This window comes from Salarias fasciatus, chromosome 23, assembly GCF_902148845.1.
Source record: "Salarias fasciatus chromosome 23, fSalaFa1.1, whole genome shotgun sequence".
Lineage (NCBI taxonomy): Eukaryota > Metazoa > Chordata > Actinopteri > Blenniiformes > Blenniidae > Salarias > Salarias fasciatus.
The window spans coordinates 21,874,866-21,896,637 of NC_043766.1; the positions used below are offsets into that span (position 1 = coordinate 21,874,866).

Genomic DNA, 21,772 nt, shown 5'->3' on the forward strand with positions numbered 1-21,772 from the left:
TTAAAAAAAAGAAAAAAGTAATGTATTACTTCTAAGATTAAGTTGGTGGAATATAGAGGCTGTGGTTGGCTGTAACAGAATCACTCACATCTTTTCCACCCATGGCTTCAAACATCTTCTCCAACTGAACCCTCAGCTGCTGGATGTTGTTGATCAGGATGCAGGGCTGAGTCAAGAGAAGATGAATAAACATCCAAAACCGAGCTCAGAAAAAAGAAATGGCGTTGGCTATCTCAAGGGCAATTGATCAGTCGACTCTGTGGTGATCATGTCTTCAACTCCTTACCACTTTCTCCATGGTGACATAGTTGGCAAACAACTTGGAGATGATATCGGCGTAGGATAGCAGTACATTGCTGATGGTCTGAAGATTGAAGAGAAAATCAACATCATCGATAAATTGTAATATTTCATCTTATTAAACAAAAACTTCATTATTATTTTTTTTGAATTAGTAAAACATTCAAGGTCCAAATACAAAATAGCACTTAATCTACCTTTGCAAATCGCTTCATGTAGTGTCCTACAATCTGTGGATCCGGACACTCTAGTTTCCTGATGATCTCGAAGCTCTGGTTGAGCTGGGAGAATACATCCACCACCGAACAGGAGAACAGGGCATGTTCTGATGTGACCTGGAACTGCAGGGCAGAAAGAAATGTCCCGGAAGATTAAAAACTCAGAGCTCATTCACTTGAAGCAATACATTTTTTTCAGCAGAGATAATGGAAGCTTGCTATATGTGACCCTTTTCACAACTCAGAGAAAGTGGATGGACCACTGGATGCTATATTAAATTGGACCTTTGATATTTTTCGCTGCTTGTACAGACTCTCAGACCAGACAGGTAGACAGCCATGCAGCGACAGGTGGGAACTCCTGTCTGTCTCCCCGGCTGACAGTTAGCACCTCATCTCTAATTGGCTCGAGGTGTGTAGGTGATACTCCAGGGGAGTCGAGGTAATGAGGCAAGGACAGATTCCCTGCAGTCAAAACTCTGAAAAAAGGCCATTATTCACAATGTGCTGCAATAACATTGTCATCAGTCTCTTTGAGAACATGCACGCCTGGCCCAGGCTTTTAAAACCCGTCAAATAATCCCAGAACCCACTGCTGCATCCGCGATACTATTTCTGCCTTTGAACAGCAAAGAAGAGGCATGGAGGAGGCAAAGCAGGATGCAGGATAAAACCTCTGGATGATAACTTTGAGTGTGGCTAAAGGGAGAGACAAAGGACGGATTACAGAAATTCTGCCCGAACAACAGCAGCGACACAATGTTTTCCAGAGGACTTAAAAGGATATAAGAGAAACTGGAACCACTCACTCCATCTTTTTTGTCTCTCTCCAAAGCACCATGCAGAAAGTCGCGTGACACTTCTTCGTTTTCATCCAGCCACTGGATGACGAATGGCTCAAACCACCTGTGGGAAGCAGACATTTACATTGTTTGATCATTTCAACTTGCTGTTCCAATGCAATGACATGCAAGGGAAATTAAGCTGTACACACAGTAAATTCACCAGTGTTAAATTAACTCTGACAGTGTTAAACGAGTGGACTCATATAGACACTTCTTGAAGTGAGAAGTTCTAGAAGTTGTTTGGCTCTCCTAAATTTGTCATTTTCAGCAGTTTTTCTATAAATAACAGTTACCATCTGCTTGCATCCTTTTCTTGTAACTCCAAATCGTCCTTGTAGTTGGTCGAAGTAGAAATGAATCCATTTTTAAGAGCGTAAGGATAGGAAATTACAGCTATTTGTGTTGAAATATCGAAAAAAATTAAAAGTTACTCAGAAAAATTAACACCCAATTATAGATGCGAGAATTGTACATTTAAATACTATAATGTAGTAAAAATACATTGTTATTTGACTCCTCTGTGTATTTTAACATGAGGCTTATTAATGCAAAAATGTATGTTGTATAAACATTTAGGATTAATGGAGGAAGAAGTAAACACACGAGAGTGTCTACCCCAGAACAAGATCCATACTTATTCAGAACTTTGCAATAAAATAATATTTTGTTTATTAATTTGAATTTTTCCCATTTCCCAGATGTATGTGTCTGTGCGAAGAGATGCCACTCACGCAGGATATTCAGGCACTCTGCTCTTGAAGAAAGGCAGGTCTTTGCAGTACTCGTTGTATAGCCACTTGACCTTGAAGTGTAGGTTCATATAATCTGCGCTCTTGCACAGGCGGTTTTTTTCGTGTTCTGAAAAAAAAAAAAAAAGAAAGAAAAATCCAATACATACACCAAGAGCTTGTGCTTGAGTTCTGTTGGACTACAATTACCACAAATGTGCTCTTCTTACAGACACTGACTTATCCTCATAACTCAACATGTGTTTACTTATTATATTTGTCTAAAAAGCAGGGCAAATTACATCAGTTTTGCTAGAAATAATTACATATCCCACCTAAAAAATGGAGTGTGACTTTTTGCGTTGCAAACAGAGCATAACACATTATAATTTCAGAAAATCAAACTTAGTATATAAGCATTAGTATTTAAGAGCTTTCTTTTTTAATTAAATATATCTGACTATACATAAACTGGATGCTTGGGATAATACGAAACCAGCAGGGTGCAGCGTATTTCTGTAGTAAGCATTTTAATACTCATTTGCATATATTACTGGAGAATAAGCACCTTTCAGTTCGAAAAACATATTTTTCTACTTCCATCACAGGCTACTTTTATTTTAAATATTAATATGTAAAATCTTAAAATAGATAACTGCTTAATAACAACCATTAGCTGTAATGCATTGCCTTACTTGCTTCTTTGTTCCCCCCTCCTGTTTAATGCAAAAATGGTAAAACCCACCAAATTGCTGGTAAAAACAGTATTTATCAAAGAGGCCTAGAGTTCCTTGACATCATATCTGTTCAGAGGCAACATGACAACATGATTGATTTGTACTCACCCTCCATTGCATACTTCATATCCTGAGCAAACAAGTTCCACATCACCTCTGCACTGATTTTGCCCACATTGAGCTCTTGGGGAAACCTGGATGGAGAAGATGGGGAGATTGAAGGAGAGACTGTTTATGAGCGAGAAGATGGACGGCTGACAGTGCAGTCTAAGTAAGCAGGTAAAATAAATTAGAAATAAAATCAGAGTTTCAAAATGTAAAAAATAACTAGGTTATGATTTATTGGTATAGGGTGAAAGAGGATTTGATTGATGCAGCTTCTGATGGGATGAGTAATTTTTTATTGGAGATGGATATAATTTAGCCTCCTCTCACATTAAATAAGCTATTCATCAGGAAACTGGACATGATGTATTTCTGAAATTAAAGCAAAGCTGGCAGCTTTCACACATTGAGAGTGAAATTCATGCTGTAAACCTTAAAAGCACATGCATAATCTAGAACTGTTGGGATTCATGTGCAACAGAAGTCTGGTCAGAGCTGCCATTTCGGGAGGTAGCTCCTTAAATGCCGTATAGTCATGCTAACGGTAAACATGCTTCACTCAAAGTTGATCACTAAGACAACTGAAATATTTTTGAAGCTTTCATAAATTTTTACTTTAAAAAAGACAAGTTTCAATAAAGTTCCACTAAGTTTTGAAATCTGTTTATTTACTTAATCGTGAGGGAGAAATTGCCCTCCATCAGATTTCGTCTGCAGCTGTGTGCTGCAAACGATGCACATTGAACAACCGTACGAGAAACACTGAGAGACCTACTGGTTCAAGCAGGGCGTGTATGAGTTCTTGTCCTCTTCAATAATGGACACGATAAGTGTGATGAGTTTGGACCAGAAGTCCAGATTTTTGATGCTGGGGCCCTGCTCCTCCGGAGGCACAGCACCCTGCTTGGCCTGGAAAAGCAGTGAAACAGCTGGAGTCAGAACAATTGATAACAACAACAACAACAACAACAACAACAACAACAACAACAACAACAACAGCAACAACAACAACATTTACAGGAAGCTTCACCTGCAGAGAGTATAGATGGTCAATGCTGTTACTGTTCTGTTACAAAAATTGAAGGGTTTCATCCTGCAACTGTCTGACCATACAGTGCTCTTAATGTGAGTTTCACTATTAGTATTGTTATTGTGGCACCAAAACAATCTTTTGGAGGGAAACCTTGACTTGAGTTGGTAATTCAACAACTCATAAATATTCAACATTTGCTGCTCAAATAGTTCTAAACAGACTCTGAATGTCAACTGTCTGGTTGAGGCCTTTGAAATAGCTCAAAGTGTGCCGGGGAAAAAAAAATACTTAGCTTGGAACTGCAGGGTGTGAAGAGTGAAGAATGATCTTGCAGAGATTTCAACAAAATATAGCAACACCCCTCAGGATGAAATGTTTTATTCAAAGGGAAAAATGCTTATTTGAAATTCAACGGGGAGTCTGAATGGGGCTGGCGCTTTAATGAGGGCTCAAAGCAAGCTCTAGAAATCCTTGTTAAAATCTGGTGCAGGAGTGATGGATGGAAGAGCCTGAAATACTCACACTGAGAGGAAGATTGGGACTTACCACACACAGACAGTGCTGTGCATACACACACGTGAGTATCACATTTCACGTTACACATCAAACAAGGACGAGGCAGTCATCAGGCAAAGATAAGATTTTGAATAATTAGGAATCTAATCATTTTAATGAGTTTATGCTAAGGCAGTAAAACACCCTTTGTTTGGCTTCTCATAAACTGAACCAAGTAACAACCTGAGACATCCAAGCAAAAGGTTTTGAAGCTACTAAATTAAAAATACAGAGAGGTACATTTTTGGGGAATCTACAACAATCACAAACTTAGAAAAACATGAACTCAGTTTAAGTTGAAAGACCATGTCCCAGATTGTTGCCACCTTTATAGAAAACCAATAGAATACACTATAACTGCCTCCAATGTCAATATCCGCTTCATGTCTGCATATTCAATCTGAATGGAGGGATGGCACTGGAAAAAAGAAAAGAAAGGAAAAACTTGCGTTTTTCCTACCTGTTCTACAATATTTGTAGCATTACGGTAGTTTATTACCACAACTAGCACAACACAAGGACCAGAATGAAGCCATCTTCATTGCAGTCTTTGAAATTAACACGAAGAGAAACACTTTTTGAATATTTAGAAAACAAATCTCACTATACTTCACACCAGAGGAGTAAGTATTTAAAACTATTTTGTTATTAAACTTCCTAAGGTTTTCAGAAATATTTCAAGAAAGTTATACTATTTGCGAACTCTACTGTTAACTAGAGGTAATTAACTATCGGCTGTAAGTTTACTGATCTCCAGATTGACTCAATCTCTCTGTGACCCCGATTTTGATTGGGAAAACAATATAGTTAGTTGTTTAAGTAATTTTGTAAATAGGTTTAATTAAATATGCAAAAATTAATAAAATAAAAAGCTATTTAGAAAAGACTTTTTTAAACAGGGGAACTGGGAGACACACTGACTCACAGCTATGCAGACATTCAGTCTTGCGTCTTACCGGGTCAGTCTGGTACTCGCGACTGTAGAGCTCGTGACAGTTATTAAAGATGTACTCGTAGGTGGAGTTGAGGCAGGCTTTGACACAATCTTTCACAACCTGACTGGCTCGGGGTGGAGACTGGAGCTCCTGGACCTGAGTGCAGAAATACAGATGAGGACAGGTGATCGGCGGGTTAAATGACCAAATAATCGCTCTACGTTTGTGACAAAATCCAACAAAAGATATTTTAATATTAATGGCATTAAAACGACAGGTGAAGAAAATTAATATCAAAAGAAATAAGAAGGTTTTCACAGATGAAGGGGCTATACCTTCATTCTGAAGAAGGTGATACTGGTGAGGAGATCCACTGTAGACTTGAGGTCCTGCAACCTCTCTGGACTGCTGGCTGGGAAATTATTCTGGAGTCACATGGAGAAAATCCAATGAGCCACAACACATGATTTCACTTCCATTTTTGTCCAGAGTGTTTTCTTTGTGTCCGTGGGCAAGATCCAGCATGTTCACACAATTTTCCCTGGCAGCACTGCTCTACATTGTGTGTGGGCGTGCAGCGTTTCCTGAATGCGTCTGTGCATGTATTGGAGGAGCTGTCACTCTTATTAACACATCCACCTCCTGTGATTTACAGTTTCTCACAAAGAGAGACATGCAGGACAATAAGAATAAGTTATATTTAAGACAATATGAAAAGACCTGACTGTAAACAGAGAGATTAAAAAGTAATCTTACTCGATACATGGACAAGTCGATTCTTAAAGAGTTGTGCAGCTGATCCAGGAGCTTGACGAATCGCTCTTTCTGCGGGATTTAGAACAAAACACAATGCTTAATGTCTTTCATATGTGTTGTGCAAACAAATCCGTGGGATTCAAACCAAATTTAATCAATAAAACTGTATCAGTAAAGTTTTAGCATTCTCTTACACCAAAGTTAGACGCAGCAAAGCGGTCTGAGGCAGAAACGTTGTTGGTTGCTTGGGTGGTGTGGGCATAGTAGGCATTGATGTTGGCGAGCAGGGTGCTCATCACTGCTGGCACACCTGGGCACATGTACTTCGATGACAAGCAGGCGAAATGGCTGCAAATGGAAGACGGACATGTGAGCAAACGCTGGACATCAGCAGGATTCAGCACAGGGCAGAGATCAGCAATGCACTCAAACACAATGCTTTGAAAATAATTTTCAGGATGTTGTTATGTAGGACTCACGTCATGGCCTGATAGATGGACTCCACTCCATAACGCATCGCAAACTCATCCACAATCTCCTGGGGTGTCTCCTCAAAGTACACTTTCCATGCATCATCCCCTTTGGCATCAGGAATCTTCACGACGCCATTGTTTTGGATATCAGTGACAAAATGGAAGAGGTTCTGCAGAAAAAACAACAACAAAAGCAGTACCAAAAGAAGAGAGAGGATGGAAAAAGTTATAGAGATGAATAGAAATATAAACAAATTACAAATTACAAAAGTAATAGAACATAAGTTGAAAGTGAGTGAGATGACAGGGACAAAGTATAAAATTATCAAAAGATTGCTTACCTATCCCTCAGAGTAATGAAAATTTAAATATATTTAACTGTGCAATTAATCGCGGTGCAACCTCTCAAGCTGCTGTGGCGGTGGAGCGTGTTACACAAAAAGCAATAAAACTATATCATGAGGCAAATACAAGGCGCTTTCTCAGCCATGAAGTGCTAAACCACTGTAAAACATTCTGAGTGGCTTTATGGGCTCTTCTTTGCAGCAATAACAGTGGTCATTTGTCAGTTAGGGTTCAGCTAATTTGCTCTGTTGAGTAATGGGCCGGGTAATGACTCTATGCGAAGCTGTGATGGGCCTGCAATCAATCAGCAGGGTTTTCTCCGCAGAGCCGCAGCATCTGAAGTGCATCGGCTGTCTGTGCTGCTGTATGTGGTCCTTATCAGTGTGGAGCAACACAAACTTCATGGCGTATTAACCTTAAGTTTAACTTGGAAAGGATCAGTTATGGGAGTGCATATCAGTCAAATAAATTAGCCTGTTTAGTACGGCTCATTAGGAGAGTTTGGCACAAAGATGCACACAGGTAATATGAAATACACAGAGCCAGACACAGACGGAATGTGGAAAAATAAAGCTCAGTTTCAGCGGCAATATTGAGCAGTAATGCCTGCTTTCATAACTTTAACAGACAACTGAGACCTACAAGAATAAGCACAGGTGAAAAGACTAATGCTATGTATTCCAGTGCTTTTATTAAATAAAATTAAAATTACAAGCATTCATGTTGAGAATACTCAGTAAAGGTACAGACCATTCCTTCTTAAAATCACTTTTATTAATGCCTGATAAACACTGTTTGTAAAACTGAATTCACATCATGTGTCTAGTCTTTGGAGCCTTTGGAATTTTAAAACAGTGCAGAAAGCTCTGAAATGCACTTAGTGAAAGTAAAATTACGGACTTGCCACAAAAAGTGCTCCTCAAGGTACAAATACCCAAAAACATTACCCAAAAACAATTTTAAGTTTTACTTCCAATCCAAATCTGACTAGATGAACTATTTGATGAACTGATTACCATCAACTGTGTCTTTAAGTCAAAGTGCAGCCAGAGGTAGAAGCAACAATCACAACATTATAAAATGTTCAGGTAGATTGAAGGTGACAAAATATCATTGTTTAACATAAATGAACAAGTGTACAAACTGAACAAAGCCCACTGACTGCACCTCATAAGTACATTCAAGGACTAAACCTATTGAATAACAGTTCACACAATAAAATCGGAGCTTACTTCATGCAGGCAGGTGTACTGGACATGATATGGCGCAACCGTCTCCTCTCCCTTTATTTCTACGTTGATGTGCATACGGATCGCTCCAGACACAGCAGATTTGTCTGTGCGCTTGTCTGTGAAGAGAGAACAAAACGCAGGGAGAAACACTGTTACCAAGCTTTGAACCGCAAAATTTTATTCTTGTTTTTAGCATAAAGCAAGAAGGGATCAACTGAACAAGGTGGTGTGAAGTAAATTTTACCGACCCAGATTGTACCAGACGTCCATCTCTCCGCTCAGAGTGCGGACCTCGATGATGGTTTGACCGAGGAAATCATCAGACTCTCGCTTGAATTTTTGCTTCACACGAGATTTTATGTCGTCATCTTCGTCCCACACGCGCACCTTGATGCGGTCTGAGGAGTTGTGACACTCACTACGGACAAGGAATCAGAGAGTGAGGCACTGCTACCAAGCTCACGCAAACAATCGACAGTGATTATTGGCAATTTTAACTGCTAAAAACATTTTATCCATATGTGTCTCTTTTCTTTTCAGTCAGTTTTAAGTAATTTTCCATGGTGATGACACTACAGTTGTCTCTCTGCCAAATCAGGTGGTAATTATTAGGACAGCTTTAGTAACCACAGGGGTAGCAGTCACTCAGAGATCAGTTCTGGAATGAGATCACTATAAATGGCTGCCACATGCAAGGAAGATAGCAAGTGCACAAACCACAAGGTCCTATCTTCAAACAACACTACAGGACTCCTATAGGAGTACACAATAAATCATCTAACAAGGGTCAACTGAAGGGCAAATGTGGTACCAGAGTGCACAGTAATTCCATCTCCAATAACTTTTCTTAGAGTTGGCGCAGTACAAATCAAGATTTCAAGGACTGTTGGATGATATAACGCTAGAAACTGCTACAAAGTAACACATGAAGAAAAGTTTTTAAGTTTTTTTTTTTGTTTTTTTTTTTTTACCAAAATGAGTCACTTACAAATTGAAAGTCTCCTCCCAGACAGGGTTGAGGTTGCCGTATATGGTCTTTGTTCTCTTTTTTGTCTTTCCCACCTGGACGGTGACATACGGATCACTAGAACCAGTTTTATCCTTGGCCTGTAGACCCTGGGCACACAACACTGCAACGACATAAAAAATATAAATCGATGTGTGTGTGTGTGTGTGTGTGTGTGTGTGTGTGTGTGTGTGTGTGTGTGTGTGTGTGTGTGTGTGTGTGTGTGCGTACGGGTGTGCGCAGACAGATGCCTTTTCCACTCATCTGGCCTTCTGCTCTACTGCCCCATAAACGCCACCTGTGTTCCCTGCACTCAAACGGCAGCTTGTCTCTTTTTATAGGCACAAACACCTGACACACACCGCCTCCCCTGACGCTGATGCTGACCCTGATGACCAGCTCCCTTCAAAGCTACTGTACTCAGCACCCTCTCACCTGTGATGCTGATCTTGGCCGACCATTTAGATGTACCATCCAGCACGCTCTGCTTGATCTGCTTCATTTGGGTGACGTGCGTAGCCTTGACGACAGCAAACACTTCCTGAATGAGTTCAAAGATTTCTGGTTTGTTCCTCTCGCGGATCTTCATGCGGTCCTTAAGAACCATGATGATGTTTTGGGTTCGGTCCTCAGCACCATGTTTAGAGCTCTTCTCTGCAGCTCCTGGTGAGCAAAGAGGAAAAAAAAGGACAGAAATGAAGTACATTCGCACCAAGCAGATGCAGAGTGGAGTCACATAGTGATGCAGCGGTGAGTACTTCTGATCCATAGAGCTGGAATTTGCACGTGCATCAGTGACTTTTTTCAGGTACCCTGGCAAACTGCCACAACCTAAAAGCATGTTTGAGGTTAATTACTGTCTATGAAATTACCCATAGGTGTGAGTGTGTGACTGTCTGTCTCTCCGCATTTGTGACGGACTGCTGGCCTGTACTTCACCCACAGTCTAGTGGGATCTGCTCCAGCACGCTGCGACCTGACTTTATGTAAAGCTTTATAGAAGCTGGATGGGATGTATGAACATGAGGAGAATAATATGAGAAAGACTTGACAAGACAGTCCATTTATAATGAAGTGAAAAAAGCTGTTGATGTCTCCAGGAATGTGGTTATACTTCATAAATAAGAGTATCTCCAAAACCATTTATCCCCCAAGCAAAAATGAGATGGAAGGAGACGACTAGATAACAACAAAAGACAAATAAATTTTAATATCCTCTGAAGAAAACACACAAAATAAGCAAGTAGGCGTGAGAAGAATAAGAGGAGAAAGAAGACTCTGTGCTTGGCACTGACAAATAGACATCAGAGAAAAAACAGTGCAAGATAGCTCACTTCTATTAAATAATAGCACTGGCAAAGCCAGAAAGAAGACTGCAAAATATTTTTATGGTATCTCATAGAATAGAGAATAAAATAGAATAGAAAACTAGTTTTCTCCTTCATTGCTACAGATGTTTTTTTTTTTTTCCGTTTTTCAGCGTCTTTGGCCATCCCTTTGGGGTGGCACTGTGTTCTCACCATTGGTTAAATTTGTGAAGAACACAGAGTAAAAGTGAATGTTATCTCTTGAGTTTTACTTGATCAGTCACATTCACTCATTTGTTCACGCAATCATGCACACTCACCAAAACTACCCGAAAGTATGAAAACATTTCTCCACCACCCAGACACACTTCATCTGCATAACGTTCGCTCATTACCACTATGCTCTTAAGTTTTCTGTTCGGGCTCAGGTTCAGGTCAGATTCAGTCCTAATTTCTTTCAAATCAATCAAGTTTTAATGCCCCATAGGCAAAAAAGAAAAGAAAAGAAAAGAAAGCAAGATAATCAAGTGGATTTCTTACTTTGGAGACAATCAGCATTGAGTAGATCCTGGCACTTCTCGTGGCATTTGACTCCACACTCCGTACAGCGCATGCCCTGGCGAGCAATGCCCCACAGAAGGCCCTCACACTCATAGCAGTAAGTGGGTGTCGTGGCCGTCCACACCTCAAAATTGTGTGGAGTGGTACAGGAGATCGGATAAATGAGAGCCTGGAGAGTCTTCTTATAGACGTGACTTTTCTAGAAGGGCACAAAAAGAGCGAGATCAGTGCAGCGATGCCTTTTATCTGAAGGGAAGGTTTGCCAATGTGGAGATTCTACATTACACACTGCAAAAGAGGACTGACCAGTTCTTCATTGTGCAAGGTGCTGGACGTCAGAGCTGAGGTGATACCGGCCTTCCTGGAATTCTGGACCAAGGACTGTCATTGTTTCATAGAGAGGAACAGTCAGTTTTTGTCAACGTGACATTTCGTATCTTTTATTATCAAAGCCAGCGTCAGAGAAGGTTATGCCTCTCATTGCTGGTTATGTTTTCCTAGTTACAGTGAAACAGAGGTGATAGCTGCAGAACTTCAAGTGATATATGTTTTGTGAAGAAAATTGTATTATTGGGACTCACCATGGCCTGTAGTGATGATACGATGTTGGGAGTAAAATGGGAGAGAAGGATTATTAGAAAAGCACTTTATCTTTTGAAGGAAGACAGTTTCTTCAAAGAAATGAAATAAAAATAACGACTAATCAATCAATGTCAACAGGAACAATGAAGACTTGTGATAAAAGCACAGACGTTTCTGTAGTTGTTGGAAAAGTCACTGGTACAACTAGAACAAATCATTTCAGATCTGAATGAAACAATTCTGAGCACTTATTGAGTCAGTGTCCAATCAATTACCCGAAGCACACTGACAAGCTGACGGTGACTATGCACAAGAGCAAAACTGAGAAAGGGACAGAAAAATATTCATCTGTGCACCTACCTGTGTCCTCTTGTCAGTGCATAGTGGGAGCTATTTATTTATTAATGAGAACAGTCGTTTGAGCTAATTACCTGTGTGAGGAGCAGCTCTGACTGGATGGCTTTTGAAAAAAACTTACACTGAGTTTAGCCTGGCAGATGAAAGGAAGAGGTCCAGCTTTGTTTTCTATGTGCATTGTAAAGCCACGGATGGGAAAGCATTGCTGTATGCTATTTTAACTAGAGGTATTTAAAAGTCACTCCTGTGCAGTAAATAGGTAAGAAAAACGTGCCAGGTTAGGCAAATTAGTCCTCATTGTTTCCTGCCTTATATGTTAACAGATCAATAACACATAACCTTCAGAAAAACATCAAAAACATTCTTCATTTAGTTTCTTTTCTTCCTGTTTTTCACATCTCTGTGATATGCAGTATATGTTCTGAGATGCCTTTTAAGGCCTACCGGTATATGGATTCATGCATGTAAATTCCTGCTTGTCAGCAGGGTGCCAGTGGCACCTTGCTGAATGGAGGTGGGTGGTGGGTGTACCATGATTTACATACCGCAACCTCTGCTAATAATTTTTACTGTAGGGGTAGGTTAAATTCATTTATTCTTTATAAGTAAGACTGGCGGAGTCCACACAGAATGAAAAAGGATTGAGAAAACACTGCTTGCATCATTTACTGTGAAAAATAAAATACATCTTTATCTAAATTCCAGCCAACATTGGACTTATTACACCTAATGTTTCATGTTTGAGTTTATTTTATAACTGTAATTTTTCTAAATTTAATTTGCATGACATTCAGTTCTAAAATGTGTTTAAAAAGTGTATAGAGTTTTTTTTAAATTAAATCCATTTTTGAACCATGATTCCTTCTGAAATTGTGACCACCATTATCCCCACTAGGTTTGTCACAAATGGCAACCTGAGTACAGCCCATACAAATAAATGAATTTTGCAAAACGATGTACTAATTTATTTTACAGCGGTATATTCTTAATGGGAAATTGTCAGGAAACATGGGTGGAGGTGGTTGGGTGGGGTAATAAAAGGTGTGCTATATAACAGCATCTTGCAGATATCAGTGTAAATCCGAGGAAACCGCTAACCCCAGCCAGCCACCCCTCACTCTTGTCTAAGTATTGTTAAAAAGAGGAGTAGCACTGTACGGAGCTAAAAGATGCTGACAATGGTGACTAAAAAAGTGAAACTCAAGTAGGATTGTGCCAAAGGAAAAAGAGTCGGTGAAAGGAAGCAGAGGAATACTTAAGTGGTTTTATGGATGAGTACTGACGACAGAGCTGAGCGAAAGATGGCCTTGATCTATGTCAGTGTCTAAATCTGGGAAATGTAAAGAGATTAGTGCAGAAACTCACCAGATCTCTGACCAGAGGCATAGCTTTCCTTTTCCTGAGATCTGGCATACTGTCAATGCTGTACAAAGCTCCACCCATCCTGGAGACAAAACATGTATATGAAATTAACTTCCTGTCACTTCTTCCGCTGTTTCAAGCTTGAAGTTGGCTGCTATAAAACAATTATGCAGCAAACGATGTGTTCAGACGTTGAAGCTATGGACAAGAGATACACTTCTAAGAGCTGGAGAGATGCCAGCATCACTGTTACTTACCCTGCTGATAAAAGCAGAGATGCAATTCCAACACTTTCTCCTCGAGCCTGTGGACACAAAGAGACAGAAAAAGCAGGCAGAGACAAAATGCAATGAAACGAGCATCTGGAAACAGACGAAACACACTTTATTACACTGCTGAGCTTGGTGAATTTATTTGAACTTCACATTATGGACTATAAAATCAAATCTGCGAAATAAGCTCTCTTTTATAGGTTTCATAAAGTTCTCTTAAAGTCTTCCAACAATTACACTTTTTTTAACGTCAAAACACTGGCATACATTCTAAATAAAATAAAGTGGGGAAAAATAAGGAGAGTGGTGAAGCTGGGTTGTATCTTTCCTAGTGAGTGTAGTGATTATTGACTTCAGCAGTGGACTTGAGTGAGACAGCAGTAGGGGATTCAGCCAGATGGTTATCCATATAATCACGCTTTTACTTCTATCTGCTCTATTATTGAATGGCGCCTTCTTTGTCTGCTTGCTTTTCCGAAGAATGGCACACAGCACTGATACTAACGTCACACTGAGGGACAGAAATAGCCGTGATTTATAAAAATGCCAGTCCTTGAAAATGACACATACCAGGCTTGCAGAGACTTCCTATGTATTCATTGGCTTTCCATAAATATCTAAGCTGATGCCTGCTATATAACTCACGTACAGTAACACACTAATGGCCACACCCACCTGAGAGTCCGCTCCAGCCATGGGTAATCAGAACGGACAACATGCAAATCGCTACGAGGATGGTAAACAACTGAAAAGAAAATCATGAAATGGCAAAAGAAAATAAGGGATAAACTGAGGCCATCATATCAAGACAACACAATACAAACCACAGCCGAGACAAAAATGGCAAAGTATTAATCACAGATCATGACAAAGAAAAAAAAAATGCAATGGCAGAACATGCAGAATCTGATGCAAGAAGTCAATAAGCAAAATCAGAAGAAGTCAGAACAAAGAAAACATGAATATGCACACAATCACACAAATGCTACATAAAAGACACACACACACAGCGGGGCTGTACCTCCTGAAGCTGCAGTCTCACTCTGCTGAAAAGTCGAAGCCAGTTAGCCTTGGCTCGAGCAGGACCGGGTTCCATTATTTCCCTCTTTGGAAAGCTGACATCACAGTTAAAAAAAAAAATGTTATTCATAGACAGACTGATCTGTATTTTCACAGATATGCCACAAATACACATTATCAAATTTCAATTACCCAGAATGCAAATAGAAACAATACTGAGTGAGACAGTAGCAGTAATTTCGTGTTGTAAGTTAACTGTGAATGTGAAAATACACAAACTAGCTGAGCAAGGTGATATTTGTATGTAATTTCTAAGGCTTTGGGGTCATTATCTTGCCTCGTAAACCAGACCCGCCCACTCCTCATCCGCATTTGGATTTTGGAGTTGGGCTCAGTCTGGGTAGGAGCCCATAGAAGGGGATTTCACTCGGTCGTGAAACGGCCGAGTCAATCAGCGTTGCCGCTTTTTGTTTTCAAATTTTTTTGACGAATTCCGGCGGCTAAACCGGAAGCGACACCATCACGTAGCGTAGCGGAGATTACAGACTTTAACCATCGTCTGAAAGCTGCAGTAAGTAAAGTTATAGCCAAAATACCAAGTATTACAACAATCCAGCAAGAGCAAGAGTCTGCGCTTGGTGAGTTTCTTACAGGAAAAGACATTTTCACGTGTCTTTGCGTGTAGAGAAGCCAGAGCTAATGAGCTAATGCTAACCTTTAGAGAAGCGAACACATGTTGATGAGGTATTTGTTTTTAAGCACTGATTGACTGAAGTGCGCTGTCAGTCAAAGGAGTAACCGACACCCCTGCAAGAAGTTTCTACGGGCTCCTATCCAGACTAAGCCCAACTCCAAATCCAAATGTGGATGAGGAGGGGGCGGGTCTGGGTTACGAGGCTAGTCATTATCATCATGAAAAGAATTGATCCCACTATACTGGACCAAGGCCACAAGTTTTATCCCTTGTATCACATCCTGTAGCGCTCATAATTAATAACTTTTTCACATGATATGTGTTGGTATACATTTACTGTGTTGAACCTTTAGTAATGTATTTATTTTTTTATGTGAGGGTTCAATATCAGCCAGGGATCACTTGTTGATTCTTATATCTCAGTATGTCAGAGCAGCAGGGAATTCCAATTTTATGTGGGATAAAACATTTTGTCTATTTTTCTGCCAAATCTATTTACTTCATCAGCATTACTTTTGTATGAAGCAAATTTCAATAAAAAAAATAAATCTGGAAAACTGCCAACTAACAAACAAGGCTACAAAGCCTTCATTTCTATTGATTATCCTGTGGAAATCTGGTTAAAATACCTGCATTTAAACAGTTTTAGTCAGTGTGTCGTCACGTGCAAATGGCTATTCAAGAAGTAGCTGCTTGGTAAAATGAACTGAAATGTCTTTAGGTCTCTGTTAAACTGACAGGTGGACAAACTGCTCACCTTGGCACAGGAGGCTCCTCTGGTTTCTCCTCAGGAGCCGGCGGGACGCTCTCTGCTGCCGGAGGCTGCTCGGGGGGTAAAGGCTCCTCCAGAGGGGGTTCAGATTTAAACTCCGGCTCCAGAGGCTTGGAGTCCAGAGCTGGGACCTGTGACGTGGTTGTGGGTGTGGATGTAGTTGTGACGGACACATCCTGCTGCGAAAGTGCAAACTGGGGCTTGGCGGGCTCTGCGGGCGGCAGCGCGCCGTCCTGCGAGACTGGCGGTAAAGTAGACTCTGTGCTTGGAGGCTGGAGCTGATCCTGTGCAACACGCTGCTGATGCAACGATGGCTGCTTCTCCAACGGCGGCCTGCTGGAGGACAGACCCTCAGAGGGGGGCATGAGTGTGGGGGCAGTGCTTGTGGGTGTGGGGGTGTATGGAGGCTCCTGGTCCTCGCTGAGTGTGGCGTCCAGCGGGTACATGTCTTCATCTTCTTCATACGGCATCTCTTCCTCGTCTTCATAGTTGTACTCTCCTTCTGGATACATGTCTCCCTCCTCTTCGTCGTACAGTGCCCCCTCTTCTCCTCCGTCTTTAAGATAGCCTCCCTCATCACTGTAGATTCCCTGTTGGTCCTCGCCATCCCAGCCGGGAGAGTCCTCTTTGCCATAGCTGACCGATGAGTGGCAAGAGTGGTAGGAGTCGTTTTCATCGTAGAACTCTGAACCTCGCAAGCTCTCTCCGTCCTCCGGAACAAACTCTTCGCTGAGCTGAGAGCTGCCTCGGCTCAGCTCACCTGACGAAGCGTAACGACTGTCTGTGGGACTGAAATGGAGGGGGGAGACAGAAACAGGAGTCAGATGAGCACAAACACACAGATTTAAGAGTCAACTATGAGGAATACCGCTCTGGCAAAATAAAGAAGTTTCAGTTTCAGATAATTACTAAAAAAAAGAGTGTGGTTGGAACCAGGTACACAACAGCTGAAGCCAACACGAGAGAGAAACCAAACAATAAATGTTGGAGGAAAGGCCTGTTATGACCATGTGTTACAAGGGATGTCAGCTTTTCAGTAGTGGGGAAAATTGCGATGGATACTAGACTGCATACGGGAAAATGCACAATACAAAAGCACATTTGATTACAATTATATTAGGACACATTTTTATGAACAATAGTCATGGATAAGCTCATTCAATGAAAACAAAACAATCCTGAAGAACAGCCCGGCTGGACAAAACCATTAATTTCTTTTGGAATAAATATGTGAATAATATTTTGTCACTATGATGAATGAGGCTATCAGACACGGAGACAGACCATGAGTCAGAGAGAGATTTGAGACACAGGAAAAATAGAGAAATTCAACTATCCTTCACACACACACACACACACACACACACCCCGCACACACACACTCACACACTTCTCTCTTTTGCAACAGTCATGCTGGTACAGCAGCAGTGAGAGAGAGATCGTTATTGTCACCTTGGCCTGTTAGCCAGAAGGAATACACAGTGAGAATGAATGGACACGTAAACTCTCAGTCACAACGCCGCTCTTTGTTTCTATTCTTCACCTTTTCCACAGTCACCCTCTCTCACCCTCAGCCAACTCAAACACCATCACTGGTAGCAACAAACATTTGCAAAGGACTTGAGTTTGAATGAATATCTGCCCACTTTTTCCAACAAAGAATACCAAAAAATTAACACAGTGAAATGAAAATGAAAGTAATCTGTCTTGGCCTCTCTGCTGGGACCCCATTATTGAGTTGACGTCCTCCTGCTGTTTCTCAAGAGGAAATTAAATGTGTATAATTACCAAGTATGAGACGCCCAGAATAAGACAGGACCCTCCTTAATGTCTCACATACAGGTTGAGGCTATAATAACCAGCTGTCATGACAACAGATGCGCACACACACACACACACACACACACACACACACACACACACACACACACACACACACATACTCACAGTCTTACACACAAGCTCCAGCTGATGATGAACCTCTCTGTCTTTCACTTTTATAACACAGCACACACTGACACACATCCCATCAGCCACTCACCCACACATATAAACAAACCACTGCATGAAACTTCCAACATTTGTAGAGAAGAGTGCGATATTCATTTGTGATTCGTCACCAGAAAACACAGTAAAGATAAACGCAGGACCAATAATTTTCCATTTGGAAAAGCAAAATACAGAAGATACATAAACAAAGATAGGGTAAGAGCGCATGCATGCAAGCACAGCGAGCGAGGAGGACGGGACAAGTCCACCACTGACGTCACAGCGAGACGGAGTCACAGGCTGGAGCAGGAGGAAGAAGAGGAGGAAAAGCTGGAGAGGAGGTACAGAGACCCACCTATCGGACAGCGAGTGCCTACTGTCTAGTGAATACTGACGACTGGTACGCCGGCTCGACCCTGAGCCTGAGTCGATATCGCTGCGCCCGTTGGTGGCCGAGTCTAAACTATCATAGCGTCTGGTAAGAGGAGCAGGGAGGGTGGCAGGAGGGAGGGAAGAGGTAGGAGAGGAGCATCAGTAGAGCTCAGTACAATGTTTTTCAAAGAAAGTTGAATGTAAATGAGGCGCTGTGCTTCCAGGCTGAGGATGAATCTTCGTCTCCTCAATGTCTCATATGACGAATACAGAGACGCTCGGCCAAGCTGGTCTCTCAAAGATCCAACGGACTCACAGTCTTCTCTTCAAAAGAGAATTTGACATTAACATGAGGCAGCTGTTAAAATAGTTTGACTCAGGTTGGTAAAATTCCAGCTGTTTTGTGATATGTTGTTCTTATAAGATGCAACCTTTTCAGAATAGAATTACTAGGAAAGTGTGTGTGTGTGTGTGTGTGTGTGTGTTTTTTTTTTACATAATGTTAAAAAGTAATGAATTGTTGCTTTCATAATTTACTCTAAAATCAGATGAAGAAAATATTTAGACAGTATTTTACAGGATATGAATTATAATGTCATTCGGCCCTTATCTCATTTGTGAGCCCGTTCTTTTATCTCTCAGTTTGGTTTAACACTTGAAGATTTTCTGTCTCCTTTCAGGTAAAACCAAATGTAGCTATTAATATGTGACCTTCGTTCCACATCTAAAATTCTTAAAAGGATCATTACAAAACCAGGAAAATAAATCCCAACTCAACCATAATACAATACTGAGGAAATTATTTAAACTCGCAAACAGATTTTTGCCTTCATTTTACTGAATTGGTCCATTTATACAACAGTTTGCCCCCACCCCCCTTAAGAAACAGGTTATAATCAGTGCTTTATAGCACAACCATCACAGCATTTCATTTAAAGACTGAACACATCGTAGTTCATGTAATGGGCATGTCCCAACTTTTCTGCACAGGATGGAATGCGTGTTTCCTGAGATGTGTTTGTGTACAAAGACACCCAGAAAAGAAAAGCACAGAAGTCCACGCGAAACACGACCTGTATACAAGAGCTCTGCGTCCCAGCAGGCTTGTATACTGAGGCCAGGGTTATTCTCTAGAGGGGAGAGCACAATGGGATATGTTACCATGTATAACACCACAGGTGTCAAACTCCAGTCCTGGAGGGCCGGCATCCTGCATGTTTTCCATGTCTCCCTGCTTCAACACAGCTGATTGCAATGAGGCTCGTTACCAGGCTTTCTGCCTGACTTGGCCATGAATCTTCATGAGATTCAGCTGTGTTGAAGCAGGGAGACATGGAAAACATGAAGGGCTGCGGCCCTCCAGGACCGACTTTGGACACCCCTGTATAACACAGTGAAACAAAACAAGGCTGTGTAGGCTTGTAGTCTGAATGCCACAGAATCCAGATAAAATTCTGTTTTTTTTTTTGTTTTTTTTTTTTTTTAATTGAGGAGACTCATACAACAATAAATACTTTTTGAATTTTGTTATGTTTTTTCATTCCCAGTTTCTCACAAACTCCCTCTGTTTCATGATAAACTAGGCATTAAAAGAAGGTTGTTTATGGCTGAGTGGTGGCTGTGGTGTGGTTGTTACCTCATGGCTCTGTGATCGTAGTCCAGCTCGTGCATGTCATCATTGTAGGAGTGCCTGTAGTGCTGATGCCTCATGGGATACTGGTGCATGGAAGCATTGGGCTGAGAGGTGGTGTAGTAAGGTGGTGGGATGCTGTTACTTGTCTCACTACGATAGTCGCTGTCTCTGTCGTCTACTGCACTGTCTGGGTCCTCATCTGCTCACATGAACACAGTGGACAGAGTGGCGGTGTGAGACACAGAGAGGCTGCATCATACAAGCTGTACTTTTGATTAATAACAAACAATAATGATCAAGGTGGTCTTTTCAGAAATCTATAAAACTAAAGAAACAAGAACTTTAGCCTGGATTTTTAAAGGTTGTGAACAAAATTCTGCACTTTAAAATAATTTCTTTTCAGTTACATTTTACATTTACTTTATATTTTAATGGCAAAACATTTATCTTATATTTTAATAGCAAAACATACTGTATGTAGGAACTAAAACTATGCTACCTTAAAAGTAAGCCAAGTCAGGGTGTGTGGCGAAAACAAAACACATTTTTTTTAATGAGAGCTTATAGTCTCTGAGGGAAAAAAACCCCCCAAAAATGACTAAGACATAACTACATTAAATGAGATCTGGATAATAATTACAGGATTACTCTAAATAATTATCAAAGGCACATAAAATAAACTTACTCTGCTGATCTCCCCAAAGACTCCAATTACCTGCAAACAGATAAAAGAGTTTGAGAACATAAATTGGATTTGGGACATAAATTAAACACATCAATAATCTAAAAAGAAATGTGAAAAGTAATGCCAATGTCTGCAACTATTTTAATGGACCAAAAGCTATGACAAGAGAATATAGAAGAGGCGTATCTGAGCACATACACATGCCTTTGTTTGAATGAAGTGAAAGGCCATTGCAGAGCCTCTTTTGCACATACATGTTGCTGCAGTGGACTGCTATTGTGTCATCGCATAATGCATGCACAAAAGGGTTAAGGCAGCCGGCCTTGATGCTGTCAAGTAACGGGGAGAAGCAAACAAAAACTGCTATCAGCTGTCCACAGACACGAGCACCATGGAGACAGTCAAACCCTGCGTTACCAGATCTACATGATGCGCATTTGTTCACTGAGACAGACAGCAAGACAGACAGACAGAGGACGGGAGTGCTTGTGTATCTGACACCAACAGTATCTCAAGATACATCAAACATCTGTCAACTTTAAGTCCTTCTAGCATTCAGACACACGCATTTCAATAACTGAATCTTCTTATTCCCTCCCTCTTTTTTTTCTACTCCTTCCATGTCAGCTCATCCTTTGTTTCATCTGTTTGCTGTGAGCAGAGGAGGGGCTACAGAGAGGCCTGGGGGCAGGAAGAGCACTCCAGCAGGAGACAGCCCAGGAGGAGGTGGACAGGGGGAAACATGGGAGACACTCACAGCACTGTGTGGTTGGTGCATGAAGTGGTCGCTCCTGTTCTTCCTGATAGGCATACTGGAGGGGGCAGGAATAAAAAATTAGAAGATTCAGCTGTTTATCTGATTAAAATGGCTGGTTAAAGTATTGACTTCAAATTCTGC

The 21,772-nt window shown here is 41.0% G+C and overlaps 1 protein-coding gene across 1 annotated transcript in view; it reads right to left on the bottom strand.

Annotated features, from left to right (window-relative positions):
- The window catches only part of unc13a (unc-13 homolog A (C. elegans)), a 61,042-nt gene that overhangs the window by 30,110 nt on the left and 9,160 nt on the right, over nucleotides 1-21,772 (bottom strand). Inside the window, exons 7-33 of the mRNA XM_030082503.1 lie at nucleotides 21,632-21,686; nucleotides 20,875-20,904; nucleotides 20,193-20,388; nucleotides 18,540-18,659; nucleotides 16,181-16,984; nucleotides 14,731-14,824; nucleotides 13,695-13,741; nucleotides 13,441-13,519; nucleotides 11,718-11,723; nucleotides 11,443-11,517; nucleotides 11,116-11,335; nucleotides 9,704-9,931; nucleotides 9,251-9,392; nucleotides 8,511-8,680; nucleotides 8,263-8,378; nucleotides 6,692-6,855; nucleotides 6,407-6,560; nucleotides 6,213-6,281; nucleotides 5,792-5,881; nucleotides 5,478-5,612; nucleotides 3,709-3,842; nucleotides 2,937-3,022; nucleotides 2,095-2,221; nucleotides 1,328-1,424; nucleotides 498-641; nucleotides 287-364; nucleotides 89-166 (exon numbers count right to left, since the gene is read on the bottom strand). Coding sequence (XP_029938363.1) covers nucleotides 89-166; nucleotides 287-364; nucleotides 498-641; nucleotides 1,328-1,424; nucleotides 2,095-2,221; nucleotides 2,937-3,022; nucleotides 3,709-3,842; nucleotides 5,478-5,612; nucleotides 5,792-5,881; nucleotides 6,213-6,281; nucleotides 6,407-6,560; nucleotides 6,692-6,855; nucleotides 8,263-8,378; nucleotides 8,511-8,680; nucleotides 9,251-9,392; nucleotides 9,704-9,931; nucleotides 11,116-11,335; nucleotides 11,443-11,517; nucleotides 11,718-11,723; nucleotides 13,441-13,519; nucleotides 13,695-13,741; nucleotides 14,731-14,824; nucleotides 16,181-16,984; nucleotides 18,540-18,659; nucleotides 20,193-20,388; nucleotides 20,875-20,904; nucleotides 21,632-21,686 — 3,738 coding nt within the window. The remainder of the gene's footprint in view (nucleotides 1-88; nucleotides 167-286; nucleotides 365-497; nucleotides 642-1,327; nucleotides 1,425-2,094; nucleotides 2,222-2,936; nucleotides 3,023-3,708; nucleotides 3,843-5,477; nucleotides 5,613-5,791; nucleotides 5,882-6,212; nucleotides 6,282-6,406; nucleotides 6,561-6,691; nucleotides 6,856-8,262; nucleotides 8,379-8,510; nucleotides 8,681-9,250; nucleotides 9,393-9,703; nucleotides 9,932-11,115; nucleotides 11,336-11,442; nucleotides 11,518-11,717; nucleotides 11,724-13,440; nucleotides 13,520-13,694; nucleotides 13,742-14,730; nucleotides 14,825-16,180; nucleotides 16,985-18,539; nucleotides 18,660-20,192; nucleotides 20,389-20,874; nucleotides 20,905-21,631; nucleotides 21,687-21,772) is intronic.